The sequence below is a fragment of the Erithacus rubecula genome (genome assembly GCF_903797595.1).
Source record: "Erithacus rubecula genome assembly, chromosome: 9".
NCBI classification, from domain to species: Eukaryota; Metazoa; Chordata; class Aves; order Passeriformes; family Muscicapidae; genus Erithacus; species Erithacus rubecula.
The window spans coordinates 1,414,578-1,432,173 of NC_136660.1; the positions used below are offsets into that span (position 1 = coordinate 1,414,578).

The 17,596-nt window shown below is 41.0% G+C and overlaps 1 protein-coding gene across 9 annotated transcripts in view; it reads left to right on the top strand.

The window, feature by feature from the left end:
* Positions 1 to 17,596, top strand: part of PCDH15 (protocadherin related 15) — a gene marked incomplete at its 3' end in the record, with an annotated part of 626,608 nt that overhangs the window by 482,582 nt on the left and 126,430 nt on the right. For all 9 annotated transcript variants that reach the window (XM_079312511.1, XM_079312506.1, XM_079312514.1 and 6 more), the window contains 3 exons: positions 4,136 to 4,342; positions 12,264 to 12,398; positions 13,270 to 13,419. In XM_079312511.1, coding sequence (XP_079168637.1) covers positions 4,136 to 4,342; positions 12,264 to 12,398; positions 13,270 to 13,419 — 492 coding nt within the window. The remainder of the gene's footprint in view (positions 1 to 4,135; positions 4,343 to 12,263; positions 12,399 to 13,269; positions 13,420 to 17,596) is intronic.

A 17,596-nucleotide genomic window follows, 5' to 3' on the forward strand; every position in this document is an offset into this window, starting at 1 on the left:
CTTGTGTTTGGGAATGATTCCAGTCCTAAAGTTTTGCCTAAATCTGGACAAATGCTGTCCCTATTTTCACCCTCCCACCTTTGTCACCCTGCCCTTCCTTCCCTCTCTCCCTGCTGGCTGCTCCCAGTTTTAATCACATACATGTAAATAATAGATCACAGAATTCCAGGATGGTTTGGCTTGGAAGGGACATTAAAGCCCATCTGGTTCCATCCCCTGCCACCTAATTTTGATTTCTTTAAGTCTGAGATCTTCTCAAGGCACAGTTTGCAGCTCCCCCTGCTACTCTTCCACATGGATTTGTGTGTAGCCCCTCATCAGGAATAAATCCTGATCATCCCAGATTTTTTTATGGTGTGTGAAGTTCACATTTATCCTCATGCACCACTCTCCCCTCAGCTCCACTTGTTCAATTTCCCATTGGGATTGAAGGATGGAGAGAACTTTTTTGGGGCTTTTTTGTTTGTTCCTTTGTTTTAATTGTTTACTATTATTATTATTATTATTATTATTATTATTATTATTATTATTATTATTATTATTACTTTGGTTTGGTTTTGGTTTTTGTTTTGTTTTGTTTGGGTTTTTTGGGGGTTTTTTTGTGTTTTTCTTTGCTTCTAGGGTTGGACCTTCCCATTTTTGTCAAATAAAAGATCTGACATGAAGATAAACCCCCCATTTGATTTTTAAAAAATATTTATTTTTAATTAGCCTATTTTACACTTCAGATAACTCTGTAGTCTTGGAGAAAAGGAGCAGCATGGACATGTCTTAGATAAAACAGTTCCTTTTACTTGCACCTTGGGACAGATTTTTGGATGGAGGATTTCTGAAGTGGATTTTGTGATTCCATGGAGAAATGGGAGCTCTGAGTTTTAATTAAGGGAGCCACATTTTGCTCTCTTTCAGATGTTTCTCTAGGACAGGACCTTCTACTGTGGCAGTGAAAGGGAACATTGGGAGCTGGCTGGAGAATATTCCAGCTCTGGATAGTGCTGAGGACCTGCAGCTGGACTCTGTGATCCCTGTGGGTTCTTTCCAGCTTGGAATTCTCTGTAATTCCATGAGGAGCCTTCTGCATTGCTCTAATTTCTTGGGTTTTGGGGGGAGCTGTTTCATCTGCTGCTTTGAAGGAGTGAAGTTCCTGTTTGTCCTGTTAATTCCCACAGCTGCTCACTCCTTGCATCCCACCTGAAACTGCTTTCCTGTCATCTCCAGCCATTTTCCATCAAGATAAAATTATGGACACTACAAGTACAAGCAGTATTCAGCCCAGATTATGTAATAAAATCAGTTAAATATCTGTTATACCAGAATCTAATCCTATGCTGCTTTTTTTGTGTCTTGGTAGAAGGTCACATCCTTGGGTTTATTTGATAGATCCCTCATTATTTTGACACTAAAACTTTTTGTTTGAAGGACTGGAACCCAAATGTTTTGTGGCTTACATACCAGTGGCTTTCTGAGTGAAGAAAAATGTAAATTATTTGCTGTTTGTGCTCCAAAATATGTGTTAGGAAGCAAAAAAGCTTCAACTTGTGGCCAGCAAGTCCAGGCAAGTGTTTTGCAGAACAATGTGGGGGAGAAGGGTTTGCACTGGTAGTGGTCAATGTCTGGAACAACTCTCATGAGGTATAATTTAATCTCTTAAAAACATATACAGCAAAGCAAAAAATAACAAGAAAACCACCCCCAAACCATCACAAAACAAACAAAAAACCCTCAAACCTCCACTCTAAACATTGACCCCAAGAAATAGGGCACTGAAGCAAAAATTGCCAATGTTGCAGCTTTATTAATTAATTTTTGGAGCATTATGAGGGGTCTGTGTTGAGCTCTGCTTGCAGTGAAGTGTTGCTTCTAGGACTGACTTCATGGAACACCTCAAAGCAACTCAGTTCTTCACATTGTAATATGAAATTCCTTGTTTCAAGCAAAAGGCAAAAAGAAGTGGATGTTTGCAAAACTTCCTCTTTTTCCTAAAATACTGGTGTCTTTGGAAACAAAATAAATGAAATTAATCCATTGTTTTGACTGGTGAACAGGAGGGAAAGCTGAGGTGATTTAGAGTGGAAGTGCTCAGTGAGGAAGGACTCCTTTGCTTTCTCATTTTGGGCTCCAGGGATTAAAATTTGAAGTCCACTTTTGGGAGCAAACAACTTCCTTTGTGTTTGGCCCTGTATAATTCCCAGCACTTCAACAAAGCCTGCAACACCTGATGAATATTCCTGCTTTTATCCCAGAATAAGCTCCAGGCTCACTTGGACTTTCAAGCAAGGCCATTATTCTGGTGTTTCAAGCTGTTCAGAAGATTGAGAGACTCTGTTATTTGCATTTTCCTTTTTTTTAGGAACTCCTTATGGCAGGGAACATTAAGCATTGTTATAAAGTAACTTGGTGGGCACAGGGCACAGCTTGGGCTCCATGATTCTGGAAGTCTTCCCATCCTAAAAGATTCCAGGATTCTCTGATCCCATGATACATCTGATTATAAAATAGAATCCCAGCAGTGTGTGTTGCTTGTGGAGCAGGCTTTTCCTGGGATTTTCTCTCATGCTTTCAGATTTTAACTTGGGCAAAAATTCCATTCCTGCCATGTAATTTTGGTGATGTTGGCTTTGACATATGTAGTTTATTTTCATTCAGTGGAGCATCAGCTGGACTGGAGCCTGGGGTATTTTTTCTTGTTGTTCAAGAGTAATCCAGGTATATTTTGAAAAGAAAAATCCATTCTTTCCCTAAAAATTGGTTATTTATTAATTATTTAAGGTGGCATTACTTCCTTTGAAGAAAATAAAAAATTTTATTCTTATATTTCTTTTTATTTGAAAAAGAAGGTTTTACAACTTCTTCTTTTTTTTTTAATAGAGATTTTTATCATTACCAAACTATTGCTGTTTTATAAAGAAAGAGAATTAACATTTTTCAGACCAAGAAAAGGTGTTTAAATAAGATATTTTTAAAAACTCTGATGAAGTCAAAGGAATGTTTCCAGACCCAAGATTCCTTGGATTCTTGATTTGAAAAATTAGGAATTATCTGTTTGAAATTGGGGAAATACCAGATTAAAATAAAACCTCTGCAAACAGAAAATCTTGTTAAGAACAGGAATTTAGGCCCTGTTCTCTCTGTTGACATCCAGGGTGTGTGTGCTTCCAGATTTTAGGAATACAAATTCTGTCCACAGGAGTAGGAAACTGTCTTTCAATGCCCTGCTGTTGTCTTGCTGCAGTATCAAGAGCAGGGCTGTAATTAAAGCTGGTTTGCTCTTTATAAACTGAAGACCAAATTATTTTTTGTCTCCTAATTCCCTTGTTTCTTTGCTTTAATTGGTTGTTGGTTGGGAAGTTGCAGGAAAAGGAAGCAGGATCATAGGTTTTTATAGGATTAGCACCCTGGAATGGGCAATTAGTGCTTTTATCTTAAGGAAGTTTGAGAATAAGAATAAATGAGGTGAAAAATATCAGGGAGTAACTGCTGGGAGGTGCAGAGCTGCCATTGAGATGAGGGGGTTATTCATGGAAGTAAAGAATTCACTGTGCAGCTGTGGCTGCCCCTGGATCCCTGGCAGTGTCCAAGGCCAGGCTGGATGGGGCTTGGAGCAGCCTGGGATAGTGGAAGGTGTCCCTGCCCATGGCAGGGGGTGAAATGGAATGAACTTTAAGGTCCCTTCCCACCCAAACCAGTCTGGGATTCAAAAATAGGCAAAATCCAAATTAAGATCCCACTGGTCTAATGCTGAGGAGAGATTTGGGGATAGAGGAAGCAAATGCATCCACATGTGCTGTTCCCACTTTTTGTGTTTAACTCTCTTACTGCTGCTGTGAGTTCTGCTGCACCATCAGCATTCCCAGTTTTCTTTCACCCTTCAGAACTTTTTCCAAAACCCTCAACCCTGAGAGTTTAAGGAGCTGTATTTGCATACGGTTTGGGTTTCTCGTGGCTGTGTAAATGCAACTGTGATGGAAGGTGATCCTGTTCTTGTCTCCTATTCTCTTTTCCATGATGTTGAGTTCCATAGTAAGGGGACCTGTGGAAAAAGTCCATTTTTTATCTGAATTATGACTCTTAAGTAGAATCATCCCCAGCTGCGGTTCATAACTGGGAACCTTTGACAAATGAGGTGATTTTTTAGGCTGAACAAGACAATGGCCATCCTCTCCCTGCCTTTGCCAATCTCCACATCGAGATCCTGGATGAGAACAACCAGAAGCCTTATTTCACAAGGTCTACCTACGAGGGCTTCATCCTGGAATCCTCCCCAGTGGGAACGACCATCTCGGATAATCGGAACCTGACCTCCCCCCTGCAGGTCGTGGTGCTGGACAACGACGTGGAAGAGGTACAGCTTGTTCTTCTAGAGTGCTTGTAGAGTGCTTAGAGAGTTTTATTATCTCATTGTGATGTTCTGTTTGTTTGCATTCTGAGTTCAGATAGATTTGGAAGTGGGTTTTTGCTGTGTTTTGCTCACCTCTCTGGAAGACTGTTCTTTTCAAGGTGGTGAAAGCTCAAATGTATTTTGTGGCAGGGATGAGCCTGCCCCACACCATGGAAATGGAAGAGGGGAGCTCAGAGAGAAAGGAATTCCTCATTTGAACCTAAAAGAAGAGGAGTAGGAGGAACAGCAGGAGGCTGAAAGTTCCTTGCATTCTTTGCTCTGCCAGATTTTGATGTAACATTACTCAGAGCAGAAGTCAGGCATCTCCAGAGGGATAGTAAGCAAGTAATAACAATACAACACCTCTGACCTTTCTTCTGTTCTCACCAAGATCATTATGGATTTTTTAGCCAGTATTTCTTTCCCCTCTAATTGCCATTGTCCTTCCAGTTGTCCTCCTTGATCTTTTTTATTCCTTCAGCTACTGAAGAAAGCCAAGCTGCAGGCTTAGGTTTTGTAGGAATAGTTATAGGATCTCTTGAGTAAAGTTCTTAATCTGAGAGTTTGAAAACAATCTGCTTTTCAAAGCTTCACTTTAGGCAAATTCATGCTTTTTAAGGAACACAAGAGCCCATTGGCACTAATACATCACAGCATTAGAGTGATTTATAGTTTTAAATCCCAAGTTCTTGCAGAGGATTTTTATCCATTAAAGTTTCACCATCAATTTATGGGCATTGTTAGAAATCAATAGTTGGAAGGCAGATGGAAAAAGCTGTTGGATCTGGCTTTTGTGGAAGTGGGGTAGAAGATAGGGAGTGAGGGCACAGGGTGGGAATCAGCAGGAGTTATTGAAGATCTGAATTGCTTGGGAAACATTCAGGTTCAGTTCTGTTGAAAGAAAAGCAGTTTCTTGGTTGATCAAATAAATGGGATCTTGGATGCTGCTTTGGATAGAAATAGTCAAGGTGGGCAAGGATCAGGTTTATAAATATAACACAGAGCTGATGGATTTCCCATCCTTGGAAGTGTCCCAGGCCAGGCTGGATGGAGTTTGGAGTAACCTGGGATAGGGGAAGGTGTCCCTGTGCTATAAAGCCCAGAGAAGCCACCCAGCAGAACTTGCCACAACTCCATTGTAGAATAATTCAAAGCAATTCCCTTTAATGGAAGAAAATTCCATGTCCTACTTCAGACACTCAAATTTAGAGGCAGTTTTCACAGCTGCTGTTTTTTTTGGTCTTTTTCCTATTTCTGGTGGATGATGTTAATACACTCAAGGGATGCCAGAGAGACTTGAGAATTCATGGAGCTCCAGAGGGTTTTGTGGCTGGAGTTAATGGTGATGCATTAACCCTTCCCTGGCACCTGCACAGCTCTGCCCAGGAGAATTATTCAGTGTGTCAAAGGCAGATTGGATAATTCAAGGTTCTCCATGTAACTCCATAACAGGTCATACCCAAGGCAGAAAAATAGGATCACTTGGAAATGTTAAATCCTGAATTTGAGCTGATTTTGACTGAATCATGTAGAAAGTACCAACATACTATTTACACACCCAAAATACAAATATTGCATTTAGGAAATTTCTGCATGGAAGAGCAACCTGTTCTTTTAATGCCCTAGTTTTATAATAAAATCCTGTGATTCCTGTTCCCACCAGAAGTCCTTTCTGCTCCTTGTTTGATCAGTACAAGTTCATGGCTGGAGTTCTGAGGCGTGCTATGAGATTCTGAAATTCATCACTGACAGTTTGATCATTGGGTTCCACATTTTATTGTTATACATCAGCACATTCCCATGAATTCCTCCCAATATTTGGATCTGGGATCAGGAGGTTCATTAATAAATTTGTGTTTGCCTGCAGTAAAAATTCCAACAGAGTTGTGGCCCAAGTATTTGTCACTCTAATTGCATCACTAATAATGAAAAAAATCTGTTCAATCTGCAGCAGATTCTTTATTGAGAGCATGACAATACTTTAAATAATCTACATCAGAAATTGCTGTAAAAAACAAATGTATCTCTCTTGAGCTGCTTCAGGCAGCTCCTTAACAGGTGTTGAGAATTTCTGTGGCTCAGTAGAAACAGACCTGAAATTTTCTCTCCACAGGAAGGATATTCCATGGATATGGCAGTTCAAGCACCCAGATGCTTTTCCTAGTGAGCTTAAGCTCATGTTTTAATTTTCATGGGATGATGAATAGTGGGATGATGAATAGTGGGATTTCAGTGAAGTTAGTGAAAATCTACTTCAGCCACACGATACACAATGAGGCAGAGCCAAAACTGAATTCTTTTTTTCCTTGTTGGCAAAGGTGAATACTTCAGTGTATCATAAGAAGTAATTGCCAAAAATCTATTTTGAGGCTTTCTTCTTGTTGTAGGGTTCTGCTGTCACTGGGAGACTTAAAGAAATTCAGGAGGATTAATATCTAAATGTATGGTGAGGGGCTTTTTCCAAGGGTGTGCAGTGATACAAGGAGGAATGGCTTCCACTGCCAGAGGGCAGGGATGGATGGGATATTGGGAAGGAATTGTTCTCTTCACAGGGTGCCCAGAGCAGCTGTGGCTGCCCCTGGATCCCTGGCAGTGTCCAAGGCCAGGCTTGGATGAGGTTTGGAGCAGCCTGGGACAGTGGAAGGTGTCCCTGCCCATGGCAGGGGTGGCACTGGATGGGCTTTAAGGTCCTTCCCAGCCAAACCACTCTGGGATTCTCTGACACACAGGGATCTGCCTGCAGCCAGAGGGGATCAGTCTCCTCCTTGGTAGGAATATTCCGTGTTCCTGTTCCTTTGGCATCACCTGGTCCATGCACAGCCCTTTCCAAGGCCATGGCATGATGCAGGTGTAACATGGATGTGAGAGAACCAGACTGAGGTGCCCATGTTTCAATTCATCTGCCAGGGATTCACAGAGTACTTCTAGCCTGCTGTGGGCAGGAGAGTTCCCAGAATTCTAGCTGGGAGTGCAGCAATTGCACAGAGCTCCCTTATAAAATGGCCAAACACTAAAATTGTTCCTCATGGGGCAGGATGGGAGCTCAGGGTAGGAGTGTCAGCAGAGGTGAGGGTCATTAACTTCTGCAGGTCTCAGTGTCCTGATGGTGTCATTGTACCTCAGTAAATTCAGGTATTTAGGAATATATTGAAATTTAAGAATGCTGATGAGACAGTGAGATAAACCCCTTCTGTGCTGGTGCATCTTTGTTCCCACTGGTGACCCTAGTTAATCATAATGAATTCTGCCTGCTAATTGAAAAAATTGAAATGACTCCATGTCCTCAGGTAAATGCAAGAAGAAAGTACTCACTTAACTGTGTGTCTGAGAAAAAAAAAAGAAAGAGCAAAACCCCCTCTAAATTGAAACCCTGTGGGAATTATAACAGAGTCCTGCTATAAACCTTGCAGAAATTAATTTACAGATGGGACATTGCAAACAAACCTTTCAGCAGAGCCACACTGCCGAGTGCTGATATAATTAAGTGCTCTGTTTAAATGGCATAAATTAAATTAAGCTACCCAAGTACCTTAAGACCTGAGCAAACCAAAGCTGAGATGAGGACCTTAAACTAAGTGAGCTGAGAGCTCTTTACATAACACTTCCCAAGCCTCTTTTTTTCTTCCTCTGTGGTTTCCATGGGAGAGAATTAATTTTTCCAGTCCTTAGGGTTGGTGATAAAGCTGTACTGAGTATTATCATGGAATGGGTTGGGAGGCAGGGACTCGTTCCACTATCCCACTATCCCTGTCCAACCTGGCCTTGGCATTCCTGGGTTATCTCATGCAGGACCAGGAGTTGGACTCAATGATCTTTGTGGGTCACTTCCATCTCAGGGCAGTCTTTGATTCTCCAGATTTTTTGTTCAGAGAACTTGTGGGAAATTTGAAAGAATTTTACTTATTGATGTTTTGGCAGCAACACAAGCAGACAGAGCAAGTAATGCATAAAATTAGTTTTAAATGCAGCTACAAGTGCAGGTTATGAATTTTTCAATAATCTATCTAGAGAAGGAAAAAGAATAGATTTTAAAAATTTCTTCTTTTTTAACCAGGAGAACTGAAGCATTTTAAATTCCTAAGTATTTTTCTCTGATATTTGCCTGCTTGCTTTTATAACACCCAGTTGTTGTTTGAAGTTGTTTTGCAGTCAAGGGAACAAATTCTGCTGGCCCTGGGCAGCCCTGCAGTGACACACCAACAGTTGTAATAACTCAGGAAATACCCTTCCCAGAATTAAACAGCCCATTAATATCATTATTAAAACAAAAGATGGTCAAGGCAAAGACAAAATGCTGCTTAATTCCTTTGGGATTTATAAAGATAGGGGTTAAATTTTTTAGATCTTTACACTTAAGGAAAACCAGAAATATTAACATTAAATTGCTTCTGTAGCATTGTGTGCCTTCCTTGATTATTTTAAGATGAAGATCTCAGTGTTCTGCCTTCTGACACTCCCAGGAACAATTCCTTCCCAATATCCCATCCATCCCTGCCCTGTGGAAGTTTAAAGCAATTCCCTCTGTCCTGTCCCTCCATCCCTTGTCCCCAGTCCCTCACCAGCTCTCCTGGAGCCCCTTTAGGCTCTGGCAGGGGCTCTGAGCTCTCCCTGAAGCCTTCTATTCCCCAGGTGAACACTCCCAGCTCTGCCAGCCTGGCTCCAGAGGGGCTCCAGCCCCTCCACTGCCTCCTCCAGAATCATGCCAACAGATCCACATCTCTCTTGTGTTGGGAGACAGGATCTGCCCTGCTTTCCCTCTGCAAGACTCTCCTTTCATTCCCTTCTTCCACTAACAAGGAGGACAGATGCTGGAAACACCTTTCCAACAAAACAAATTTTTCATGGACATTTCAGTGCTGATCATCTTCCACTTTAAAATGTTGGAAAACTCAGCTGTGTCATCAAAGTGTCTTTGTTATCAATGCCACTTTTAGGGGATGGACCTATGCTGCAAATTAGGAAGTCTGAGCAGTTTGAATACTCTAGGAACTTTTTCTACCTCTCATGGAGAACTTCACAGCCAAACAGACCCTGTCCAAAAACTTTTTGGGTTGTTGAAACACAGAATAGATATCCTTGTCTGCTCAGTCTTGGCAATATTATAATTATCCCCAGTAAGTTTGATTTCATCTTCATCAGTTTTAGAAAACTGTTTGCTTTGGGCCAAGTTGCAACCTCTGGTGGGATTTGAGGAGCAGCAGGAATGCAAGAACACCCACAATCCATGCAGGAATTTCTCCAGAGATTTTTCAAGCAGAACACACTTGAGCCCAGGCTTTGTTTATGGGGTGCAGCAGTTTGTGGTCTGTGTCCTTTTGTTGGTTTTTGGTCTGTAACCATGAATAACCCCCAAATGTTCTGCTGTCCCTCAGTCCCAGGTTTGTGTTTCCTCACTCATGTTCATTTTGTGTTTTCCTTTGTAGGTCCCACCAGGTGCTGTCCCTGTAGGTATTGGGTGTTATGTGTGCAAAATACCTTTTTTGGCCTTAATTGTGTGATTTCTTCCCTTATTTCCCCCTTTCTTTCCTCATTTCTCCCTGCCCTGATGGTGTTTGAGGCTGGGACTGTCCCTTGGTTTGTGAAGCCTGCAAAGAGCCCTTTAAACACATTGGACCCAATTTAGGGAATAAAGTCATAGACTGTGATTGCTTAATGTTCATTAAATTATTACAAGTCTTCAAAGACATCTTGAGTATTACAAAAGTGCTTTTTTAAATTAAAAAGTACCTCAGGTTTGAAGTGTGTGCTTGAAATGCTGCTTGCATGTTGCATGTGAACTCTTTTGTGTGGATTGTGATAATTTCCTGCTTAAAATTCCATGTTAAACAATTTATCAGAGACCAGCCTTGTCTCCATGACCCAGTAATGTCAGAAATCACCAGAAACAAAAATGCTGAAATCCACATCTCAAAATAAAATTATTTTAGAAACTGAATTATTGGAAATTGTGTTGGCAATGTAGCTGGGGTTGTTCTCTCTCACATGAAATGTTCAATTAAGTCAAGCTGTCTTTTCAAGCAGCATAAAATGGGATAATAATATCCAAGATGCCTGATAATAATGTCAAGCATTCCTGGTAATAATGTCCAAGCATAACAATGCTTTTCCCTATGAAGGGAATAAATTGCTTTGTGGCTCTGACATGCCTGGGAGGTGGTAAAATAGGCATTGATTGCTGGAAAGGCAATTACCTTCCATATTAGGAGAACATTTCTAAGACAAGTATAGCAAAGGAATAGGACACATTACTCCAGGAGGGTTTTGGATCTCCATCATTGGTTTTTCTCAGGAATAAATTAGGAAAAAAGTGCTGTTTATTAGTGTTTAAAAGGACATGAAAGCAAGAACAGCAACACTGACTGGGGGTTTTGTAAATTAAATTCTTAACTGACTTTATAATGTCTACAAAGTGAGCAATTATGGGCAATTACTTTACCTATGTTTTCCTGGAATGAAGAGGTTGCTGTTTGCATTGCTGGCTGTAAAATGAATTTTCATTTTCCTGGGAGATGCAGTTGCAGCTTTAGGAACTGAGGAATCAGTCGTGTGGAACACTTGGATAATTCTTTCCCATGGCTTCCTGCAATGTTTTCTCATTTAAATAGTGGAATATTTTGGTTTTTTGGGCTTTATTTGGACTCAGTTAAAGCAGTTTCTCTCTGTCCTGGTGCCACCTGGTGCTGGTTGGGGGTTAGGGACCTGTCCTGTGCTCCCAAGGGTTTTAGTCCTCCAGGAATGGTACTAATGGAGAGACCCTTCCAAAAGAGCTTTGCATTCAGAAAGTGTTCAGAAAAATAATACTCCTTTAGGGATTTCTTTTTTTTCTGAATTTAGCTTTTCTCCTTTTGGGATTGTTTCTGGAATTCAGCTGGCTCACCCTATGGCCTCCCTGGGGATGGGATTTGTGGAATGATGTTGTAAAGTAGCTGGTAAAATGCTGGATTTTCTGTCATTCCTGGTACCACTCCTCTGGTTCCTCATCTCCACATTCCTGGGGGCAGTTTAAAGCAGTTTTTACAGGACTTGTCTCCCAGCCTTTCTCATTTTCCTGGAATTGACATTCCCCTACCAACTGAAATATACTCATGAGCAAAAGCAGTAGAAACTCAGGTTAAATCAACCAGAGCATGGACAAGGACACAGAAAGTTGTTGGAATACTATGGGCAAGAAAAAGAAAAGTAGTTTGTTTGAAAATTTAACTCATGTAGAGTCTGATCAGACTTGATCAGAAAACACCTTGAAAGAAGTAGGAATCAGGAGTGACCCAAGTCCTCAAAAGCCATGAGTAAATTTACAAGGCTTTTTTTCCACTCTTTGCCTTAAAGTGTTACTTTTCAGTTCATTTATGATGTTTTTCCCCCATCAACTGAGAGGTTCCTAATTCTGCATCAATACTTTTGGATTCTTTCTGGGAACTAAAGACACCCCCTGGGCTGGCTCTATTTCCTGAAGTACTTCACCACATGTCATTCTCATTGTTCAGTGCACCAACCCAGCTGTTTTATTGCTCTGTTAATCAAGTTCAACTTCTTTTGGGTTTTAATATGAAGATAAATTCTTGAATCTGATTTCTTATATTGAGTTAAAAAATTCTGTTTAATGGGGGGGGTAAGAGACACAAAAAATCAGAACAGATATTTATTTACATTTGGATTTTCTTACTCTGGTGTTTTTTTAATATATTTGTCATCAAGAAGATTAAATTTTTAGGCCAGCAGTGAGATTTTTTTCCTTTTTTTTTACAGGTTTTTACATTTTTAATGACAGCATTTGTGCTTATTTAATTTTCAACCAAAACAAGCACATGCAGCGAGTAATTGGAAGCTTGATGTCCCTTTGAATTTTATAACAAAATGCTCTTTTTTCCTTTGATATTGTTGAAAGACCAAGGATCCACAGCTCCATCTCTTCCTGAATGACTACACCACGTTTTTCACTGTGACTCAGAGTGGCATCACCCGCTACCTCACCCTGCTGCAGCCCGTGGACAGGGAGACCCAGCAGCTCTACACCTTCTCTGTAAGTTAAAATGCCCTTGGAAAACTCTCTGGGTGCTGCTCAGAACAGGTGCTGGGAAAGGATCAATCCTCAGAAGTCTTCAAATGGCCCAGAAGGAGAGCAGTGAAGGATGAGTTGACTGAGAACAGTATTTTAGATTCCCCTCCCCAGGACTGGTGCCTGCTCCATGGCAGGATCTGAGACCTCTTTTTTATTCCTTTCTTCACTTATGCCTGGACCCAGGAATATGAGCTTTGTTTTGGGTTTTTTATTTTTTTTCCCTAATTTAAAAAAAATAAGCTGACAGAAAGCACAACCAGGAGTATTAAAAAAATAGAAAGAGAGGAAAAAAAGCTTAAATGAGTTTACTATTCCCTCAGGCTGTGAGTGAACCCCTTCACAGCCCTGCAGTGATTTGGATCTGTGGGCAAACCCAGTTCTTCTGCAGGGGTTCCAGTCTGTGCCTCCCTGTTTTCTGTCCATTTTCATTGGAAGTGAGAGCTCAGATTTCCTCTGTGGAATAAGAAAACTCCCAACTCTGTAATCCCCACCTCAAAATATTGTCTGGGAGGTTTAATAGACCTCCTGGGTGTGGTGATATCCAGGTGAGACTCCCTGAACTCAACAGCTCCTATCCCAGCCCCATCCCTGGGAAATGACAAGTTATTCCCTCTCACTTCTACATTGGAAAGGTTTGGATGTGTTTGCTTTGCTTTTGCCCTGAGTCTTGCACATGCAGACTCTGCTGAATTCTCCTGTAATTTTTAATGCAGAGAGAAACAAAATGCTGATTCTTGTATTTTTTCCTATTGGAATTGTATTTCTCTTGGAATTGTATTGAGAACACACCAATAAAATCCATTCCTGTCCTGCTTTTTTTATCCCTCTGCAGATGACAGCTTCTGATGGAGTTCAGGAGAGTGTCCCAGTGACTGTCAACATCCTGGTGATTGATGCAAATGATAATACCCCAACCTTCCCCAACATTTCCTACAATGTCAAGATCTATACAGATATGAAGCCAGGGGAAGGTGTTATTAAGGTAATTTCAGGGCTTTTATTACCCTTGTTAACTCACTTTTTGTTAGCAGTAAGTGGCCTTGTTCATCTAAATTGGAAATGCACTGAAACCAGCTAGAAATGAAATTTGTGTATCTGAATCCACTTCATTAATTAAATTCATTCAAAATTCAAAATTGCTCATACTACATGCCTGTTTTAGCTGTAGAGCTGCAGCTCAGCTGAGGTTCGAACCACAAAAAAAAAACTTAAGCTGAAAAATCTAAAAAGGAAAAGAAAATTCTCCTTAATTAGTGGGACATTGAGATAAAACATTTTTGGAGAACAGGTAAGCAGTGGAGTAAGACATAACCAGGAATGTATCCCCATGGCAGAAAACCTGCTGGTTTTTTTAAGTTTGTTTGTAGAGCAAATGAGCAAGGAAAAATGGGTTGAACACAGGCCCAGAGAGAAGCAGTTTCAGTTAAATTTTGCCAGCACAGGTTTATGTTCTAGTGCAGGACAGGAGATGAATCCTGGTGGCAGTGAAATTAATGGAAAAAGGCTCTTTTTGCATAATTCTTCCAAGATCTCAGCCCTGCTCTGTGTGCTGCCAGTCCAGATGCATGAGAAGACAAGATGCCATTGGTGGCATTGAAGGCAGTGGGAATATTGGGAAAATAAAATGAATCAGCTGACTTAAGTATAAAGTGCCATTTTCTGAACTGTAATCAGGAATTAATTTCAGTGTAGCAGTGATGAGGAGACAGTTCAGTGCCCCTGCTGTCCCTCCTGTGCCTTTGCATCTTCAGCTCTTCCTTTGTGTTGTTTTGTCCCCTCATCAGTTCAGGCCACATGTTCTTGAAAACCATCAGGGACAGCCACAGGGGCATTTCCAGCAAGATCTGAGGGAAACAAAAGAGTTTGATAGTTAAATTCCTTAAAATGCTGCACAAGGCTGGGTGGAAACACGACAGCAAATACTGTTGTCCTGAAGGAGCCACGAAGCATGAGGCAGGAAATGTTGTAAAATGAGATTTCTGCTGCATAAAAAGAATGTTTTCTACTCAGAGTTGGCCTTGAGGATGCTCTGAGCTGCCTGAGGTGTGTTAATGATTCCTGGGATGAGGCAGAGCAGCTCCTGGGCTTGTCTGAAGCTGCTGCAGTGTTTCTGTGCTCAGAGGGAAGGTGCTGCTCTCCAGTTCTCAAACACATCCTGGAGCTGCAGCTGCAAACATGTTCCAGGCCTGGAGGCTTTCAAGGAGCAGGAGGACACATTTCTTAAGAAAATTGAGCCAGAACATGTTATTTGGGATAGGAATAAGGGGGGAGTTGGGCCTTTAGCTCACCTCTGCTAAAAAATTTAAATTCCAGGAGCCAGGTTTTCCCAAAACCTTCTGTCTACACAGTCAGCACATGGCAACTTCCAGGTTTTCTGAGTTTATAATCTGATCGGAGGGAGAAGGTAGAAAATTCTGACTGGTTTGTGAGAGTTTTTTTTTTTTCAACTCATCCCACATTACCAGATGATCTGAGTTTCTCACTTACCTGGCTTAAAAGAAAAGCTAAGTGTCAGCTCTTAGGATTTCAGTAGACAGGTGATGGTGCCAGAAATAGAGAGAGCCCAGCACAGGAAGGATTTGGAGGTACTGGAGAGAGCCCAGAGGAGGCTCCAGGATGATCAGAGGGATGGAGCAGCTCTGCTGGGAGGAAAGACTGGGAGAGATCACCTGGCACAGGGTGCCCAGAGCAGCTGTGGCTGTCCCTGGATCCCTGGCAGTGTCCAAGGCCAGGCTGGACATTGGGGCTTGGATCACCTGGGATAGTGGAAGGTGTCCCTGACATGGCAGGAGGTGGCACTAGATGGGCTTTAATGCCTCTTCCAATCCAAACCATTCCGTCATTGCCTGATAAGGATTTTGGGCAGCTACACTATTTAGTAGTTTGCTCAATATTTAAATATAATTTAGATAGATAGATAGATAGATACACACTTCATATATCTAAAGTCTTTATAAAGACATTCTCAGAGGCCAAACTGACCTTTCTTTCCCATTTTTTGAACCATGACAGTGATTTTGAGGGGTCTGAGGGGTTGTCATCTTGCTGTCTGCATGAGGAGCAAAGTCACCTTGTATCCCACCCTCCCTCCTTTGGGATCCTCTGCTGGGAGGGAATGCTCATCTCTGACAGTTCCCAGAGGAAAAGTGGTTCATAAAACCACTTTGTCTGATCAGAGAAAGCAGGTTAGAAAAAGAACACTGATCTCAGAGCATATGGACAGTCTCATAACCATCTATAATAATCAGACAGATTTTCAGCCACTTGGCTTTTATTATTCTTAGGGTAATATTTTTACATTTCTTATTCTTTTTTTGTTCCAGGGTGCAGTTGCAGGAAAATGTACAAATAAAATGGACAAATACTCCCAGTTTGTGCTTTCTTGCTGCCCCATTTTGTGGGATATTGTTTTGATTTTACTCCTGAAAAAAGCCCCAAAGCATAATAGCTTCTAAGTTACTTGTGTTTGCTGTCTGGTACACTCTTAAGAAAAAAAAAAAAAAAAAAAACAAACCCGAAATTTATCAATTCTTAGTTTCTGCTTCAAAATTATAACAAATAGCAAGCAACTATATTCATTACAAGTAGAATTTACTCCCCCCCTCACCCCCCATTTTTCTCTTTCTGCCTGGATGGTTAGACCATGGAGTTTTCCTTCTTTCCCTTCTACCTTTCAGAGAAGTGACAAAACCAGGTTTTATTTTTATTTCAGTTATCTCCTCTCAGTACTTGTGAAATTGTTTCAGGCCTTGGTTGAGGAGAGTTAAGTTTAAATGTCTGTGTATTTTGTTCCTTTGAGCCTGAAAATTTCTCATATTTCCTTCTCCTTTCTTAGGTATTTTAGGTGCTCCCTGAGAGTTTCTCAGTTGAGAAATCTGTCCTTTAAAACAGTTAAAGGGTGTAAATAATAACTGGCTCTAGAAAGATTATTAACAGTAAGCCTAGTAAAGCACTTAATTCCATCTTTTTAAAATTATTTTATTTTGCTGCCCAGTTTTCCGCTGCTGTGACATAGATATTGAAATGATTTACTCATTGATGGGTAGAGTTTGCAGAAGTGGGGCAACAAAATTTCATCTCAATAATTTAAATCTACTGGTTTTCTTTAGATATCTCTTGTACAGTGTCTGTCTCCATCTTTCCTCCTTCAGGTCCTGGAAGGTCACAGTTAGGTCACCCTCTTGCCCAGGTGAACACTCCCAGTTTTGTTCTTCTTCCTGGTGCACTGGCATGACTCACATTCAAATGGTCTCTTCCAAGAAAAATTAAATAATTCCCTGATTGAAAATGGATAATAAAATACACAGGGGATTGGTTCCCTGTTCCCCACTGAAATAAGTTTTTCTGATTGCATGAGTACAAATTAATCTTTAAGATCCTATCCTAGCTTAGCCTAAGTTCTTGATTTACAGCTCTTAAATCTGCATTGTGCCATAAAAAAGCAGGACAATTTAGCAAAAATCTTAAGATCATGGAATATCTGCAGCTGGAAGGGACCCAGAGGGATCATGGATCCTGGATCCAGCCACCCCAACAATCCCACTCAGTGCATCCCTAGGAGTGGTGTCCAAGCACTCCTTGAGCAACCTTGGGGCTCTGACCTGTTCAATGCTTCACCACTCCTGAACATCTCCCTGAAACAATCCTCACAAAAGTAATTTGCACACCCCACTTCATCTTTTATTTACATGTTTATTTGCAACCTTTTGCCTTCTGCCCGTCAGGTAATTAATTTCCATCTCCAAAGCAAACCTGATTAGCAGAAAGAGAAAACAGAACCAGGCTGTGTTTGCATTGCTCAGTCAATGTCCCTGCAGACTCAAGGAAAAATAATGGATTGAAGCTTGATGAAATGTCTGGAGGAGTTAATGAAAAAGTATTTTAACCTACTCAGAGATCATTATGTGTGGTTGACTCAAGTTCAGCAATATCTCCATAACCATCCTGGAATTTTTCCATCACACTGAATCTGGTGAAAGCTGCTGGAAATGCTGGTCATCACTTTATCTGTCCAGGGCCAGGTGACCATAAATGTTGTTGTAAGAAGGTTCCAAGTCAAACACTGAAGCCCAGTCTCCTCCAGTAATGAAATGAGTCTGAGCAGGGTTTCTATAATAATCAAAATGTGTCTTTGTAAAGCTTCAGGTCATCCTTCTAAA